This window comes from Crinia signifera, chromosome 3 (genome assembly GCF_055691185.1).
Source record: "Crinia signifera chromosome 3, ASM5569118v1, whole genome shotgun sequence".
NCBI lineage: Eukaryota > Metazoa > Chordata > Amphibia > Anura > Myobatrachidae > Crinia > Crinia signifera.
This window is the reverse complement of record NC_139219.1, coordinates 277,411,467-277,431,182: the sequence shown is the minus strand read 5'-3', so window position 1 is coordinate 277,431,182 and position 19,716 is coordinate 277,411,467. Positions and strand designations below refer to the sequence as shown.

At 42.0% G+C, this 19,716-nt stretch overlaps 1 protein-coding gene across 12 annotated transcripts in view; it reads left to right on the top strand.

The window, feature by feature from the left end:
• The window catches only part of GIGYF2 (GRB10 interacting GYF protein 2), a 94,933-nt gene that overhangs the window by 18,160 nt on the left and 57,057 nt on the right, over positions 1–19,716 (top strand). For 11 of the 12 annotated variants that reach the window (XM_083178120.1, XM_083178123.1, XM_083178126.1 and 8 more), the window contains exons 2-6: positions 1,882–1,968; positions 9,612–9,741; positions 12,018–12,113; positions 15,709–15,829; positions 19,515–19,623. In XM_083178120.1, coding sequence (XP_083034246.1) covers positions 1,928–1,968; positions 9,612–9,741; positions 12,018–12,113; positions 15,709–15,829; positions 19,515–19,623 — 497 coding nt within the window. In that variant the 5' untranslated portion in view covers positions 1,882–1,927. Of the gene's footprint in view, positions 1–1,650; positions 1,786–1,881; positions 1,969–9,611; positions 9,742–12,017; positions 12,114–15,708; positions 15,830–19,514; positions 19,624–19,716 lie in introns of those variants that run through there. The other variant, XM_083178121.1, reaches the window with a different exon arrangement.

Below are 19,716 nucleotides of genomic sequence, written 5' to 3'. Positions count from 1 at the left end.
TAATGGTGGTTTGTATATGACAATAACTTACATTGCAGATCATTTTGGACCAGATGTTGTTTGTTTTCTATATAAAGCCCCAACAACGATCACAATGATTTACCATTGTGAACATACATTGTAATTAAATGCTACTATAGTTGTAAAGAGTCTTATTTGGTGTACACACCAGGACGATTTGGCCCAAAATGAGCCAATTTAGATACAATCTCGACCGATTGTCCATGTTTTAGGCCATGTTTTAGGCCATTTTGATGCGCGTCCCCGCGGGTCTTTAGGACTTTTCTGAGATCCTACCTGCAAGTAGGATCTGAGAAATGACCATTGTAGTTGGTGCGGATCGCGAACACATCAGGTGCCTTTTCTGTGTGGGTCCGTCAGCTCGTGAGCGGGTCGTACGTTCCTGTGACGACTCGCTCACGAGCAGTACCGTGCTGGTGTGTACCCACCATCAGAGTGTCCTTCATAAATCTATTAGATAAAAATAAGTTTTATGTAAGAGGTGCCACAGCTTTTATTTTGTTCCAGACGGGTTGCAAGTGGGAAAAAGTGCTTGGGGAGTCCACGTGCTCTCCTATCACACTGCAATATTGGTTTGGGGTCAGAGGGTGGCTTGACTGTAGGAAACTTTTGAGGGCTCTGAAAAATAACCAAAGACTGGGCAGATAAGCATGCCTAAAGTGAGTTTCATGGGCAATTCATGATGTCTGGAGATATTATCTGTGGTGCTGCTATAGATATTCCGTTGCTAACTATATGAGAATGTAATAATGAACGTGGATGAAAGAAAGTGTATGTCGCAGAGGTGTTGATTTATTAAGGTGCATAGACATTGGGCGATTTTGCCCAGCGTGTAGGCAGCAATGATGTACATACACACACACGCGGCGGCTTTGGAGCTGAAAGCAGCTCAAACCTCAAAACTGAGCTACTTTCTTAATCGCCCAGTGTGTATCTGCCCTTAAGCCTAAAAGGAAAATGTATAGAATCCTGGTTGGCACTTGATAGTTATCCAATTAGCTTGTATTTTTAGACATTTTTAAGGCTGTGTGGGGGAGATGTGTTATTACTACGTATAAAGATCTTTAAATGTTATCCCCAGATTTGACCATTACCGCCTAAATGTTTTAATAAAATAGATATGAAAAGCAGCTGCTGAAGAGTGTTCACTCACCTGCCTGGCTTGGACCGTTGCTGTGCATGTGCCGGTAAAAAAAAAGGCCCAAATAGCATCTGTGCTTTTATTTAAAATCTCAAAACTACTTTTGTGATCTCCATATTCCAACAGCCAGAGACATACTGTGTGTGTGTGCGGCAGTGACAGCTGCAGCTTTGCAATTCAATAGCTGCAGTTGTCTGAGCAGTCTATGCCACTGAGCATTTATAAGTTGCAAAACAGTTTAGCTTTATATTTGCTTAATAACAGCGACAATAATGGCAGGGACACATAGCAACTAAAGTATGCCACATATAGCCCTATGTGGAGTAGGAATTGAGTTGTTTTATCGCACTAGGTGAAATGCCATCTGATTGTGCTCAAACAAACCTCCAATTGAATAGCTCCATTGCTAGTTCATTAACAATTGAATATAATAAAAAATTTTTTTTTTTTTAATCATACACTTTTATGTGTGTTTTTTATATAGGTATAGTGATAGTCTATGCAGGAATGATTGAGTGCATGGATTTAAAAGTTTTCAGTGTATTGTCTGACGTCCATATGTATTCTGGAAACTCGTCTCTGCAAGATGCAGCAAGATTTAGATACAGTACTTCTGTGACTAGGTAAAGCTGAGCTTTCCCTACGTTGTAATTACATTATATTTATGAAACGTGTTACATAATACAGTCTGGTCATCGCTATTCTTCTTCTTTTGACAGATTTTCGCTCTCTGTATAAAAAAACTAAGGCAACAGAAAAAGCATTATGACAGCTGAGACTCAGACCCTGAACTTTGGCCCTGAGTGGTGAGTATTTGTCATGGAATGTCTAAGCAGCTTTGATAGCAGTATAGTACTTGTATTACGGTTTAGTTAAACATAAGGCTGAGACTTACAAAAGTTTTCTCACTTAATTATTATTGAATACTGTAAGAATATTGCTTTTAGAATCAAATGATTTAGTTACCCAACATTGTAAACCAAAGTTATTATATATATATATATATATATATATATATATATATATATATATATATATATATATATATATATATATATATATATCACACACACACACACACACACACACACACACACACACACACACACACACACACACACACACACACACGCCTCCAAATCCGCACTCACGGCCATCCAACGTCAACTTTGGGGTGCAACCTCTAAGGCAACAGAGTATAACTGTTCCATAAATAATAGTCCATAGGATCACTTAGATCCAAATAAGGGCACTCGCCCCAAAAAATTTTCACAAAAAGAAAAATCACCTTTTCAGAGGTTCGTCTCCTTACACGCAGGTAAGTTTGTAGAGGTCGACGTTTCGGCCACGTATGGCCTTTCTCAAGACTCAGCAGCACTAGACAACTGTTCAGTTCCAGAGACCAGGGTACTGGTGTAATAATTGCAAATGGTCTCATGTCCCATCTACTCAATGCGCACCCAGTTGTATCAATGGCGCTTGCCCTAATGGTGCCCACTGCAAGGGAAATTTAACAGACCCAAGGAAGAAGACCAGGGATGCGAGAGTATGTTGGAGCACACACAAGGACAGCTGACACGAGGCATGACATAAAGTGGGGAGACCAGCAAGTTGACGTCATTAAATTTTATTTCCACAATTAAGGGTTTATCCTATTATCCCCAAAGCCGCTTCAGCTGCTAAAAATGGTCAAACATTGCTATTAATGACATTGGTCATTATCTCGATATCCTATTAGTGCCCGTTTTTACTGGGTGAAAACGGACCCAACATTGGCCAAAAACACATGGGGAGCAGGGAGAAGTCCCCACTTGCAGGGTTTATTGTGGGTCTGGGGTAGGGGTGTGCACCAGCCATTTTTTTTGTGTGTTTTGGGTCTGTATTTCTGGCCATGTCTGGATTTTTTCCAAAACACCACCCATTTCGTGTTTTGTGTTTCATGTTTTGGATCTGGATTTTTTTCAAGGAATAAACATAAAAATTGCAGAATTTTTTATTTATTTTTTATTTTTGCTCCTACGCTAATGTTAACATCAATAACATTAATTTCCACTCATTTCCATTATATACTGAACACCGCAAATTTCACAATGTTGTGTTTAGGCCAAAAGGTTGCACCTAGGTAGCTGGATGACTGCTAAACGAAACAAGTGGGTGGCACAAACACGTGGCCCATCTAGGAGTGGCACTGCAGCTGCAAACAGGAGGGCAGTTTGAAAAACTAGGCTCCAAAGAGAACATGATGCCAAAAAAGGTGCAAGATGGAATTGTCCTTGGGCCCTCCCATCCACCCGTGCAAGATGGAATTGTCCTTGGGCACTCCCATCCACCCGTGCAAGATAGCATTGTCCTTGGGCCCTCCCACCCACTCTTATGTGGCGTAAATAGGACATGCACACTGTCTTTAACAAACCAATCATTTCAGCGACAGGGACTGCAATTCACCTATCCCTGTAAAAACTGCTCTACAGGGGCAAGATACCATCCTCATACTTCGATTCAGTGTGTACATCCTCACAGATGATCAATTTGTCCTTGCTTGACTCCACAATCAGTTCCCTCTGTAGTCTGTGGAGGCAATTGCTGGTCTTCGTTATAGAATTGATGATTCATTTTGATGAACATCATCTCCACATTTTGTGGAAGCAACCTCCTACGCCACTTGCTGACCAGGTTCCTGGCTGCACTAAAAACTCTAGGAGTACACACTGGGGGGGAGGACACTCCTGGGGGAGGACAATTTGGGTAAAATAGAGCCAGTTTGTACAGGGGTTTCCAAATTTTCTTTTTCTTGCCAGTACAGGTACGGACTGTCTGACATGGCTTGGATGCTGTCAACAATGTAGTCCTCCACCATTTTTTCAATGGTGATAGCATCATATGCAGCGACAGTAGATATGTCGGCAATTGTTGGCAGGTCCTTCAAATCCGGACCAGATGTCCAAACTTGCTCTTGCCTACTCTGTGTTACTGCCAGTGGGTTGAAATCATAGTTCTTTCCTCACAGCCACAGGTGTGGAAGAAAGTAAAGGAGGAGCTATTGCTGTGTCATGGTCCGTTTCAGATAACAATCTTCCGACCAGCAGGTCTTTGCACCGCTGTAAACTTGTGTCCCCCTGAAACAGAGACCCAACATACACTTTAAACTGAGGATCGAGCACGATGGGCAAAATGTATTCCTCTGACTTTAATAGACTGACCACCTTTTGTATCTTGTCAAAGTGTATGAAGGTCTTCATCCACAACAACTATATACTTTGCGATCACCTCCAGCTGCTTCTGCAACAGCCTGATCAAGGGAATGACCTGACTCAAGCTGGCAGTGTCAGAACTGACTTCACGTGTGGTAGGTTCAAATGTCTGGAGAACCTTGCACAACACGGAAATCAGTCTCCACTGTGCTTGAGTCAGGTGCATCCCCCCTCCTTTTCCTATATCATAAGTGCATAAGTGGCTGTGTAGGCTTGAATGGCCTTTTGCTGCTCTGCCATCCTCTGCAGCATATAGAGGGTGGTGTTCCAGCGCGTCACAACCACTTGTTTGAGGTGATGGCAGGGCAGGTTCTGGAGGGTTTGATGGCGCTCCAGTCTTCGGCAGGCAGAATGGAGAAAGGGTCCCGCAATTTTTCAGTTCACCGCAAGCATCTCCTGCACGCCCCTGTCTCTTTATCGTAAATGCTGCACCACCAAATTTGTGTGGGCAAAACATGGCACATGTTGGAATTTGTCCATATGTAATGCCCACACAATGTTACTGGCATTGTCCGATGCCACAAATACCCTGGAGAGTCTAAGTGGGGTAAGCCATTGCGCAATGATTTTCTTCAGTCTCTCTAAGAGGTTATTGATGTTGTGCCTTTTAGTGAAACCAGTGATACACCGCGTAACCTGCCTTGGAATGAACTGACCTTTCTGAGATGCTGCTGTTGCTACGGAAGGCAATGCATCTACCCAGTGGGCTGTCACCATCATATAGTCCTTAGTTTGCCCTGTACCACTTGTCCACATGTCATTGGTTAAGTGGACAAGGGGGTACAACCGCATTTTTCAGGACACTGAAAACACCCAGGATGTACAGAGACGTCCAGAAAAAGTATCGCCTGCCTAGTGAAGTGGAATCTAGACGGGATACCGGATAGTCAGTCATGCCGGTGACATGGCCTGCAGGACTACCTCCGATCCAGATCAAGGAGGAAATTTATGAGGAGTTGCTTGCTGGTGTGGTTTTCAGGCACTTGGATACAACAGGACCAAGGGATTTAGGTGTCACTGGACTGCTTATGGTCATAGCCTCAGTTTTTGCACTAAACAGTGATTTATGAACCAGGCAAGAAAAAATAGCTCTTTTTGTTGGGGCACTCTTATGTACGATTATTTATTAAAATCAATTTTTACATTTTTATTAGACATGTATTAAAAAGTTTTTTTTTTAGGCCATAACCACTATATTTGTAGGGGTAAAGTTACTATGATTGCTCACAAGACACCTGTTCTCAGAGTTTGGGATTTTATTAAACCCTATAAGGCATTAATTGCTCCCAGTTGAATTAATGTGCAAGTGATGTAATTAGTCAGTGACTTATTAACACAAAGAAAAAAATATATCAGTGGTACTAATAATTTGTGCTAGTTCAAAAATTATTGGCGAAGATTTTTAATCTATATATGGTGATCACTGATGTGATGCCACAATAATTGTTAGTGGAATCATATATCTATCATTAGTTACGATTTTTGGGGATTATTTGCTACACAGTTTAGGCAGTTTATGTTGGTTGGCTAGAGTAGATGAAAAAAGCTCACCTATTGTTTTCCCCCGTTGTCCCTTACACCCCGCCATGTGTCTCTAGGACAGTGAACGGACTTGGGTCTGGGTACAACAATCATGGGGATCACAATATGGCGAGTGAAGAAAGATCATAGGGATCTGCTGTTACGTACCAGTATCTATTCACTCCCCTGATGGATACCCATTGCAAGGGATCGCCTATAGGCTGGTCGCAATGAGAGTCCCTTAAATAAAGAGTAAGGGATAGTTGTACAGTTGATACCTATATTTCAATGGATTTATTCCTTAAGTTGCAGACTTTGCACTATTACTTTAAATACTCTTAATTAGACTTATTTACAATGATCCTGTGTGTATTTTTTGGTTGCAATGCACTTAACAATAAACAATGAATGGTAATATTCCTGAGTGCAGCACAGCACATTCATATTTAGTTGCACTTAACATTGAATAATGAATGGTAATGCAACATAACCTATTCAAACAGGATACTTAGCCACCAAATAGATGAAAATAAATTTTCCTTCTCCCATCAGCGTGTCTGCACCCTAAATCCCATCAGTGATTAGCATGTCACCAGCCCTGGACGTGTGTTTCGCCTGTAAAAGGCTTGTTCACCAATGTGGTCAGGCTGTCTCTGGTCTGTAATTAATTTATAGCGCCGTATACGCTTCGAATTGTTAGACCGGATATTAAATCCATTCCCTTTAGGGGAGTATCCCTCTCGTACATCTCATATGTGTTTTGGCTTGTCAATCAATTTTCATACAGGGAGAACGAAATCACTAGTTAATACTGGACACAGTGTCGTGTTCCTATCACCTGTCTATACGTCAGCATCTCCAAGGTGTTACAGGGGATGCACGCAGCCGCCTTCCTATCATATGTGTATACGTCGGCGCCTCTGCGTGCTTGAGTAGGTATCCTGCCTCTGGGGACACCCCTCACTTGGAGTCATGAGCAGTAGCATCCTCGGCCCATAGAGCTGTCCAACATATATGTTGGTTCCATATTCACAAGAGAAATAAGAAGTCTGTGCGAGGTCTTTTTCCCCTTTCCCTACATCAAATACACTTATGAACAAGCCTCAGGTGACTCCTACGGGAGAATGTCCCTAGGTGGCCAACATCCTTACCCCTGCTTATTGCAGCTTTACATAAATCACATATGGCAAGACAAGTTTTGTCCGGATCTAGATAAAAATAATTCAAGACCAAAGAGGTGGATTTTTTTGGTCTTCTGCCCAGGCATTGCGATAGATTGTTTTCATCTCACGGACAACAACTGTCTCGCCCGGTGCCTCATTAAAGCAAGCCACATCACCATCAGAATCCTACTCGTCAAATTCCTCCTCCCCACCAGCTACATAAATATCCTCCTTTTGGTGTACTTCAAAATTTACACCTTCAATCTCAAATTCATGAACTGGGCCATGGGTGATCCTTCCAGCATATGCAGAGGACGTGCAAATGGCGGAAGGAGCCATCTCTTCCTGTACAGTGATGGGAAGGTCAGGCATCACAACCACCATCACACTTGGACTCTCCTTGGTGATTTGTTATACCATGTTTTTAGAAGGCACAGATGGCTGTGTTTTTGATGACAGCTTAACTCTCTTAAATTTTCTATCAGTGGGAGGAGGAGGGCTTAGGTCATCATGTGAAGCTGAACTAAGCTGTTCCATGCCACTCGGTGTCTCCTCAAACAATTTACATATTTTTTTTTCATGTCACTAAACATTTTGGGTTTTACCTGCCCTCTACGATGACATTGGGCATTAGCCCTGGCAGACGACGTTGATGGCATTTCATGTTCTATATCATAACTAGTGGAAGCCGCTTCAGCACTAGGAGGAAGTGGTTCCTGTTCTTTCACTATTTTATCCTCCAAATTTTAGTTCTCCATTATCTTTTCTGGAGTATCACTGGACTGGAATTATAGTTATACTTCTTTATCATTGGAATTTATCGACAGTACCACCAGACTGGACTTATGCAGCAGTATCACTGGACTGGACCTTTACAGAATCGCCAATGAACTTATGGCAACACAGGACGGCAGCAGCACAGGACTGGACAAATATACACAAGGTCACCACGACCACCGATCAACAGAGACCACCACAGCACCAGAGCACATCAACCCACTACCCTCTCCAATGCCTAGTGAGGATGGCCCTGACAGCGTGGGACTTAAATTGAGTCCAGATCTCGTGAGATCCGGCGGCGGGATAATGGCTTTTTGGAGCGCCCTGAGACTCGAGTCTGGCGGGAATCCACAAACAGTGCTTGGGTCTGCACTTGTATCGGGGTTGTCCGGTTGTATTAGGATTTCTTAAATTTTAACCTGCTCGCCCCTAGTCTGGGGCAGCTGCTTATTGGAGAATCTGTAGCATAGTCCCCGATACAGTGGTTATTGAGGAAACACAAAATATGATGATCTGCGCTGGTTCCTTCTAATATTGGTAACACTAGTTTTTTTTTTTTTCAATATTTGTCTGGACTGCTGCTTTCAAAAAGAAGGGATTGTAACTTCCTAAAGAAAATTTGTACTGCATTCAAGAGTTTATTTATTCCGGACTCACGAACCTTGTTAATCACTCTTTTCAGAGAGCACTGTGCTTTCAAATAAATAAACAATTTGCATAAATACCGCAGTCCAGATATACCCAGGAGTAACTGTGATGTGTCTCAGATCCAAATAACTGTGATGCGTCCCACACCAATGTACAGACCGGCTCAATGACTTGTTTCTCCGCCTTACATCTCTCGGTGGCTTCCTCAGATTGTCATTGATCCGATCTGTACATTGGTGTGGGACGCATCACAGCTATTTGGATGTGAGATACTCAGGAGTAACGGTGATGTATATCTGGACTGCGGTATTTATGCAAGGCTAAGAAATTGCTTCTCCAGACTCCCTGCAGCCACGCAAACCTCACCATGGGAGGAGACCAAAATCATGGAGTGGCTTAAGCAGTGAGCAGGTGATATACAAAATAAATGGTCTGTTGGCTACCGCTTTATTTGACTGCATAATTAATGGAAAGACTCTCAGGATAATTTATCATTACTGTACACAGGAGAACCTATTTCTTTTCAAACAAGTTATATGTCCATGCCTCAAAACCATCTAGCCTTGAAAGTCCATATATTGAATTAAAACCATCAGAAATCCATTTATAAATGTGGAACTATGCTATCTACTTTTTATTAAGCGGCATATAATTATGTGATATATGAATGAATTGCTTCTTATGTTTTTTAACTTGGTATTCACTAATTTTTTATGGTCTTGTGTTTTATGTATCATTGTGTGGGAGTATATATTTAAATGAATTCTATATAAAATCATGTCTAAATTTGAAAGGAAAAATACATTTTATTATGAATTAAGTCATAAAATTGTTTATTTGAAAGGACAGCGCTCTCTGAAAAGAGTGATTCACAAGGTTCGTGAGTCCCGAGTGAATAAACTCTTGAATGCAGTTATTGAGGAAAAGTGTGCCGGCATTGGGGCTAATAGGATAGCCGCGGCCGACCCTATTAGCACTGCTGCTAATTGAATATCACCCTTAGAACACTGCATTTTTATTAATAATTAAGTGTGACTAATTAAATTATGTGATTTTACAATGCTATTTTAATGCTTAATTTTTCAGGCTTCGGGCTTTGTCTGGTGGGGGTTCTGTTATTTCCCCACCCCTTTCCCCGGCGTTGCCAAAGTACAAACTTGCAGACTATCGGTATGGCCGGGAAGAGATGCTAGCACTTTATATAAAGGACAACAAGGTAAGCAAGATGTGTGCATGTATAATTTGGCACAGTGTTCGGCTTGTTTGTTCAAAGTTAAGTCTCAGACTCCATTTTTATTTAAATGTGAAAAACATATATTTTACATTCCTCTGTTTTCTTTCTTTAGTTTCCAGCAATGAAATGCAGTGGTCAGAAGCTTGTTTAGTAGCAATTTCACTGTTAAACACTAACTTTTTTTACACAAGTAATTTTATTTCGCTATATATACAAGGGGTTCTGCAAATAGGTAATGTATTATGTGTTTAATCATACTCAGGAGAGTTAAGGGGGTATGCAAACCTCCACCACTATTTTTGATGGGGAAAATAGCGGCGGGCCCTATTCAAAGCTGTATTTACCGTCGGGCACATTATGCCGATAACGGCCATGGATTGTCTCGATCCCGGGCGTATATATATGGACAATCCAGGGCGTTTATGCGGACATGCCCCCTTTTCTCTGTTCGGCAGGTGGGACGTTGAATCCCGTCTGCCAATTTGCTTGTCGGGCAAACTGCTAAAGGGCCAGGATCACGGCTGTTGGGAGGGACCGACAGCCGTGACTCTGGGATTGCATACCCCCCCTTAAGGTGGCCATACACCTAAACAATATTGGTCCGACCTGGAACAATAATCAGGCAGCTATGAGGAAACATTTGGAAATTTACCACACACTGAAAAACAGCAATAACCTCTCATCAAATTATTATTTTTTGAAACTTGTTGACTCCTATTGTTATAGGACACTGTGCTCCTTGAATTTTATTATTACAGTATATATTTTATTTAAAAAAAAAAAAAAAAAGCAGAAGGGAGGCACAATGCATCTACTTTGGTGATATCTCAAATTGGATTAGAGGCACACTAAACTGATGGAAAGGTTAGTTAGTTGGCATAAAGTTGGTGTGATGCATGCCAGCTTTACATCGGAATTAAATTAGCCTTGGTGTGTTTTCATGGATTCCGTGTTAAAGCCATTTAACCCTTTACTATAACAAGTGTGAACAAGGCTATTGAGAAAAATCTGAGTCCAGTTAAATTGTAACCTCCAAGGCTACCCTCTTTTTTTTCTTTCTTTTTTTTTTCACATCCCCAGTAAATTACTGCGGATAGCGGATCTTAATCTGTTTTGCTACGTAGGTTATTTTCCCACCTGCCTCCCACACAATGCGCAAAACATTAGAGTTGAGGTTGAGAACCAATGGTGTATATTATATGGAGTACTCCATGGCAAAATGGAAACACATTTATCAATGTACTGTCTTGAATGAAGATAGGAGTATGCTTATACAAGAGGTAACAAAAAATTTTTTGGAGCATTTTGTAGTAAAAGTAGTCTTTATAATCTCTTTGTGTGAATATTATGCACTAGTTAGAACAGTGCATATACAGTAGAGAATTTAGCACGCACTGAACATTTTAAAATATAGTATATGGGAAATTCTACTCAAGGTAGATTATAAAGTGTTACTTTATTTCACAAAACGGTACTTGTTTCCTAGAACGGCGCCCACGATTTCCATCGTATGGGCTCCTAAAAATCTTGCGACTTTTTTAATTGTACAAGCACCCATGCCATGAGTTGTGATGGGTGCTTACAATGAGATGTAATCCCCAGTATCCACGCCATCCCGAAGCATGGCTAGCGGTGGCGGTATGCGTCCTCCGACCTTTTTATACCCCCACTATCCACGTCTGCGTGGAGTTGATTTTAGATAGTGTGGCGAGCCACCGAGCCCGAAGCGTGGCGAGCGCAGCGGACTACGAGCCTCTGGCGAGCGAACACGGATTACTTTTACATGTATTCTGCGCCCCCTCACGGGGCTCGGTGGCTCGCTGCGCTCGCCACACTATCTAAAATCAACTCCACGCCGACGTGGATAGTGGGGGGTATGAAAAGGTTGGAGGATACGTACCGCGGCCACTCGCTGCGCTCGCCACGCTTCAGGATGCCGTGGATACTGGGGGTTACATCTCATTGTAAGCACCCATCACATCTCATGACATGGGTGCTTGTACAATTAAAAATCGCATTGCATCCCATTTGCTGGCATGCGATGCTATGCGATATTTAATTGTACAAGCATCGTAACGCATCGCACACCACTAAGGTGCACGATGCCATACGATGGGCGCCATGCTAGGAAACAAGTACCACCAGACATTTATATCCAGTGTATAGGAAGGGAAAATGTCAGATTAAAATAATAAAAGCTATGACGGTAATGAATTTTAAGATAAATGCTTTGTTATGGTCAATGTATGTGTTTTTAGGTTCCTTCAGATCTCCTGGACAAAGAGTTCTTGCCCATTTTGAAAGAGGAGCCCCTACTACCTTTGGCACTTGTTCCGTTTACTGAAGAGGAGCAGGTGGGTTCATGATAATAACACACACACACACACACACACACACACACACACACACACACACACTGTATCTAAATGTGTGTGTAGCATAATGTTATGCTTCAGACTGAGCAGATTGCTGCTGTAGAGTGGTGACCGGTTATCTTCATTGCTTGCAGGAACATTAGATTCGACTACTCTAGATTTTTTCCTAAGGTCAATTGTTATGATGACCGTAACAGACTAAGGGGGGTCTTCAATGTCAGGGGAACTGCTGTCGAGCAAGCTCGACAGCCGTGCCCTGTCCCGTTCTCGCTTTGCTCGACTGGAGCTCGGCGGTCGGGATTCAATGTCCCGAGCGGCGAGAAAGGGGCCTGGCCACGAGTTGAGGACGGAAATAGACGAGCTCCGGCCGGGAGCTCGCCTATTTCCGTCTTTTCTCGGCAGAACGAGGTTCGTTCTGCGGAGAACCCCTGTTCAATGCTGTCGGGGAAGACCGCATTGAATAGGGCCCCGCAGCCATCTCCCCCGTCGGGAGATGGCTGCGGGAGCACGACAAGGAATGAATACCCCCCTATAAGTGTTATACATGCTCTTTGCTCACAGAAAACCCTTACGCTGTAAACTGGACTGCTGCGAGAATTTTTTTTACATACATTTCAAACGATCTTAATTTCAGTTGAGTGTTAATATGTTCATTCCATTCTGCAAAGGTTTAGTTATAAATGTGTATCATTAACACATTAATAACTATAATAATGAAAATGACCATGCTGGTTGCTAAGTTCTTTTAAAGTAAGAGTTGAATATCTTAAGAATAAACTGGCAGCTGGAAGGCCAGTGTTATGGCTTCCTACCTCTCCTGCTGGACTCGTGTATATTGATCTGTTCTGGCCTGGAGTCTAGTACTGTATTAGTAGATAGTAGGAAGACAATACCGAATAAGTTTTGGCAGAGAGTTTCTATTTGTAGCCTCCTCATAAAACAATGTTTTGGCTGTGTAAGTAATAAATTATTTTGTTAAAAAAAAACCAGCCAGTTTAACTAGGTTTTTGTACACTACCCATCACTCACCTTACTCCTGCTACTATGTCTAGAGCAGGGATTCCCCAAGCTATTTTGCTTTGGGGCCCCATTAGACACTACAAATGTTTACTGGACCCAGAAAGCTACCACAAAATGGATGCTACCTTTTGTAGTCAGCACACCGCAAATGCACAGAAGCATTGCAGAGATGCAACACAAGTGAATTGACTATCCATGCAACAGGGGTGGGGTGTTAGTTTTACTACACTCTACAGATACGTACCATATAGTGGATACACAGTGCTCCCCTCCTGCCTGCTTTCTGGAGCCTGCGTATGACCCCCTGCCACCCCCACCCCCCATAAGCTGAACTTACAAGTGGTTATTGAGACTGAGAGTCCTGCTTATTAAGAGCTAGCTTGTCAGAAGGAGACTGCCTTCTGACTATTTAATCTCACTTAGAGCGATAGATAGATATAGATTTGGGATCCAGGAATGACGCCTGCTTGTGGCAGTGGTGGCAGAAGCTGCTACTGGATGAGACTGGAGAGGCAGAGCAATGGAATGGAGTCAGAGCTGCCTGAAGACCCCTCAGATCGCTAAGCCAGTGATCCAAGGAGTCTGAAGTAAAATACAATTCAGCTAATTTTCTGACTCCTTGAATCACTGGATAAGAGTCACTGCACTCTCCAGGTTGGATTGTGCTTGTAAAAGCTATATGAGAGGTCATATATATTTATAGCTACATACCTCAGATCACTGCAGAGGTTTCATAAATGTTTTGATCTGTCTGTGTTCAGTTTTGGTTTGAATATCTTGTTATATATTGCCAGCTTGTTTTAACTTGGTTAATATACGACTACTACCTAAACCGGGTAGAGACCTTTTGGATCTGGCCTAATACCGGCCAATATTGTTGTTAAATCTTGACTGCAAGCGGTTAACTAAAATCTTAGCCGAAAGACTTAAAATACTCTTCCCAATGTTGGTCCACAAGGACCAGACAGGGTTTGTCATGGGTAGACACCCGGGGACGAACATTAGACAGGTTTAGTCGGTTGTCTGTGATTCCCAGTGTGTCTTGCCAAACGCACCCAAAGCCATCCTATTTTTGGATGAGGAAAAAGCCTTTGACTGTTAGACTGGGACCACCTATTCCATTCATTTATACCTTATTTGGTATACATGTAACTTTACACTATAAGATTATAGGTATACTATTATCCATTTTTTCAACTCTTCTGGTCACAGCAGCAGAAAAAAAATTGATTTTTAAAATCATGGATCACCATGAAGACACCATCCCTGACTGCGTTGCTCCGTTTTCTAACCCGTACTATGTCATATGACAAATATGATGTACTATTGCATTCCTCTAACCCAGGGCTGGGCAACACCGGCCCTCCAGATGTTGATAAACTACACATCCCAGCATGCCTTGCATCAGTTTCAGCATGGCCACATAGCAAAACTAATGCAAAGCATCCTGGGATGTGTAGTTCATCGGCATCTGGAGGGCCGGTGTTGCCCTGCCCTGCTGTAACCCATCCAGTTTCAGATGACACTGGGTCCCCTTTGAAGAACCCTACACAACCCTCGCATTTTGAAGTTTTTTTTTTTTTTCCCCATGTTCCCATACGTGATTGTTTTCTATATGTTATGTTCTCTGTATATGCAGACTATTGCTCTGATATATACTCTAATTTACAAGAAAGAAAGAATGAAAACACCTATTCAGCACTATGCAACATCCCCTCCACTCTTCTTCTCCTCCCTCTAATTAGACAAATATTCGACTTAGACAGGTGAGGCAAACGAAACAAGTGGACAGGCGGAATGCTTTTTAGACTGGCGAGAAAAAAATTACCTTGAATATGCTAAATCCGCCTTTTTTTGAGGCGGTAAATATGCTGTTTCCACCAAAACGGACCTAACGACAAACACTGAATACAGATGGGTCTTGTCCCATCCTTGCTGGTGGGTCGCCATGGCGTCTGCGCTGGCGACCCGCCAGCAGCCATGCCAGCGAGGAGACTGAGACGCGCGTGCGTCTCACGCGCGTCTCAGTCTCCGTCGCTAGCGCGACGGAAACCCTGTCCGTCTCCGCCTCAGGGAGACGGACAGGGTTAGGGGGGGTGCGGGCAGTCGGCGGGGACCCCGGGTTACCGCCGGCAAGCCGGCGGGGACCCGGGTAAACGTATGGAAGCGCCGTCGGAAGGGGACGCGCGCGCGTCCCCTTCTCACGATCGCCATGGCGCTGGCGGGGGATGGCGGCTGGCGACGCCAGCGCCATCCCCTGCCAAGATGGGAAAAGACCCATCTGTAACTTCCTAAGGGGGAAATTTACCAAGATGGGAATTCTAGTTCAAATGGAATGTTGCTATGGGCAACCAACCAGATACTATCTATTATCTTCTAGATTCAAGGTGCTAAATAAATCAGTAGATTCTGGTTGGTTGCCCATAGCAACATCCGATGTGAAATAGGTCTCCTATTTTAGTAAATTGTGTTGGATTATGCCACAATGTCCACACTTACCAAAGCTTAATTTATAGAAAGTTTTATTCACCATTTATTGTTTTTCTTTCAACAGAGAAACTTCTCCATGTCCGTTAACAGTACTGCTGTGCTGCGCCTCATGGGGAGGGGCACCAGTGGAGGAGGAGGAACAGTAGTAGGGGCACCAAGGGGCCGGAGTTCCTCCAGAGGTCGAGGTAAGTTGTCATTTGAAGTTGCATTTAAGGATGTACTGTAAAGACATTGAAGCTGCCTAAACTAGATATAAATAAGAGCGATGTACCTAACACTTTGTAGGTAAGGTTAGGTGTACAGGTGGGTGGAACAGCTGATATCTAATTAGCTCCTTCTTTCTGTCCACACTCGAAAATATTTTGCGTAACTTAAGTTACTATAAAATATTAAAGATGATTGTATTACCATCACTTATTTTTGGGTGGTATCTGGATCCTGACCATGGTATATCTGTGGTCAAGATTTCCACCACAGCATCCTGATGCTGGGACCACAGCACCTTTTTGTTGGTATGTACGTTGATCGTCCCCCTAACTGTACCTATCGGCAGCCATTTTAAGACCTGGCTATTTCCCAGGTCACGTGTAAAGGAGGTATTAGTCAATCTTCTCTAAGAAGGTTATCAGGCATGTAAGGAAATTTAAACAAGCATAGGGGTCAATTAAATTTCGAACTTTTCACACATCAAGCCATCCCAACTAATGTGAGATACAATACAAATGGTCATTGTCAGTCCTCGTGGAAAGGTGAGAGAAGAAATCATTCTGGAACACAAAAGGTGGCAAAGGTACGGGACATATCGGAGACTGTTAATGGCCATATGGAAAGTACTGGAGGTTCTTTTTAAAATTATTTACTTTTTTTAAGTTTATTATATAAAACTTATAGGCAACAATTGTGTTTTTTTTTTTTTTTTTTTAAATCAAATTAAAGTCCACCTTATTTTGGGTATAGCAAAATGTGTGTTTTAAACATGATTTCTCATTGTGTTCATTCAAGTTTAAATGTTAAAGAAAAACAGACAAAACCCCACACTGATCTGCAAGCTCTAAAACTTCTCTCTCATCCTTACCAGGCCTCACATTGCATACGCAAAACAGCTTGATCCATTATTGAGCTATCTAGAGAGAAATATGTCTGCAGGTTATCCAATTAGCTGTAACTAACATTCTGCAATCAAGAAAAAGTTATCGCACTTCTTGCTTGAGAAAAAAAAAAGATGCTTATTGCAGTAATGCAGGCTCACATTTTTACAGGTGACCTGTGATGTGTCTAACAATGAAAAGTGCAGGTGAAAATAGGGAAGTCAGCCTCTATCACCAAAAATGGCAAAGTAACAGGACATTTATAGTAGTACTTTAATAAAATTTGGGGTACATGAAATGAGTAGTTGTATTTTTATGGGTTAGTAAAAACTGAGGCTTTCCACCTACAAGACTAAAAACATTTGTCTGACTCCTAAATCTTCCCAATATCTTCTATCCCAATTTCCATCACTGCAATTTTTCACCCCAAAATGGATATCTAATTTTTGGCTTTTTAATAATAATAATAAATGTCACACTGCCTAATTAGTCAATAAGGGGTTGGCCAAAGGTTTCTGAACGTCCCCACAATTTTACCCAAAATAGGTATTTACCCAATTTTTTACTATGAGTAGCTGAAAAAAGTTTATAAACTCTATGGTGAATAATCGCATGTGAGCATTTGGATAGTTGCAATACAGTAAGTGCAGGTTCTTCTAATACCGTACATTGTTAATATTTAACTAAAACCACCTCCACTGTGGAAGTATCTCTGATAAACGTTTTATTTCTTAAGCCCAATACACACTAGAGAAGAAAGATAAGCGATTGTTCAGAAGGGTCCTACTGAGCAATATTTTTTTACTTTCATCTAGTACAGTGGTTCCCAACCCTGGTCCTCAAGTACCCCCAACAGTGCACGTTTTCCACGTCACCCGGCAGGTGCACTCATTATTCAGGCACATTTGAAAAGATCACAGGTGGAGCTAATTATCTCACCTGTGATTCTGTGTGGAGACCTGCAAAACGTGCACTGTTGGGGGGTACTTGAGGACCAGGGTTGGGAACCACTGATCTAGTAAGTACACTCAAAATCATTAACGATGCGCGCCCCCCCCCCAGTGATTAGTTAGCAACCCCCTTCCTTGTCTGTCCAGTTCAGACGAGGGAGGACCTCGTTAACGAGAGGCCCCTGCTCCTCCCATCGCATTCTCCGACCGTATGTGAAGTGTGTATGCACTTGTCGACGCTCCATCAATATTGCCGGGTAAACTCAAGTAGCCTAGTGTGTACCCAGCTTAACATGTGCACTCCAGGAGCTTGGGAAATACTGTGCATAAAATTTGCACAAACTAGTTGTGTTTTACGCCTTAATCTGTCAAATCTGTGTTTTTCCCAACTTAGTCTATCCTCCTCCTGTCATGACAATGCTCCAATCCCCATCATTACACTCCTTTTGCAACTCATTTACCACAAGATCCGATCACACCTCCTACCGCTGGGAGTGTTTCCGTATTATAGGCGTGATGATCGCATAGTCACATACACATAACAATTGAAAACATCCTGGTTGAGCAGAAAACATCTGAAGAAGACAATACAACATACATTAGGAACGGAGAGACAGGGCTTTCATCCATGTAAAAAAGTGTAATCTTAAATGAAAGGTGTGCCGTATTTTTATTTTGTTTTATAAATTAAATATTAAAAGAAAGCTAATTGGAAGCAATGCAGAACAGTATTGTCCAAATGAGAGCCTTTCATTTCAATGCGTTAACATGGTAGAAATGCAGATGCTAATAAATTGCTAGCAACTGTATATTAAATGGCAATCCTTCAAATGTAAATGTGAACACTTACAACTGAAATCTGTAATTTGTAGATTCTTTGATTGTTAGTTCTGTTGAGTCGCTGATGAACATTATTGAAGTCTCTCAGATGTATGACCAGTCAGTGAAGTCCGTTGAATAATTTTGCCCTACGTAACCTCCCCCTGAGACTTTTAAGTGGGTTGACCTCTGCATCTCTGCCAATAGCTGAAATGCTGTTTTCTTCCTACATAAGTTACAATGATGTGGGGCACCTCCTGTTGAAATAGTTGAACATAAGGAGTAAATAACACTTCTGATCATTTTCAGCACAACAAACTGAATTTAATGTAATCCTTTCTTGAGATGCTGAACGTCCCCAGCTATTCTGTTTAATCTTTCATAAAGCACACAGTTGACTCCCATGGATGTAGAAGTGGAACTCTGGCCAATTAACCAAACAAAGGCTGCCATAGAAACGCACTGCTGTTCAAGACCAGAATTAGTCAGAACGCAAATGACCTTTTGAAGAGTAAGACAGGTCAAGCCCTACAGAGCTTTAGTAACCAAATTGATGGCAATTCTAAAACTTCTACTTTGACACTAACGCTAAACGAGTATGCTTGACATCTTCATGGTACTTGCAAATTTATTTCCTTAATCAAAAATAAAGGAACAGCAGGTGTCCTATGTTACTTTGGTGTTCTATACTGGGCTATCTGATGCTGCAATTTAGATTTTTCATAGCATACTGAAGTTTGAATAGGCAAGTAAAGAATTTTGAGGTTGCTCTTTCCATACGACTGGGCATCATATCCCATGTTCTACTTTATCCTGATTTTGTTGAAAAATGTTTCTCTCATGGCCGCTACTATGTCTGCCTTGGTTATTAAAATGTGCAACCGATTCTTCGGTATCTGCCCCATCCAGTGAACTAACTTAGGGAAAGGTGAAGAAACCCCCTAAAAGTGACCAATACAAAATTAGGTTAAGCAAAAAAATTATTTGATTTAGTTCCTTTTTTGTTTTTAAAGGCAGAGGAAGAGGAGAAGGTGGTTTCTACCAAAGAAGTTTTGACGAAGTCGAGAGCGGCTTTGGACGAGGAGTCCGTGAGATGCATCGGTCTCAGAGTTGGGAAGAAAGGTGAGAATATGTAGCAGAAAACTGGAAAAGCTGAGTAAACGGACATCACCTTTAGAGAATAAGTTGGTCATAGTATGATTTATTTATTTATTT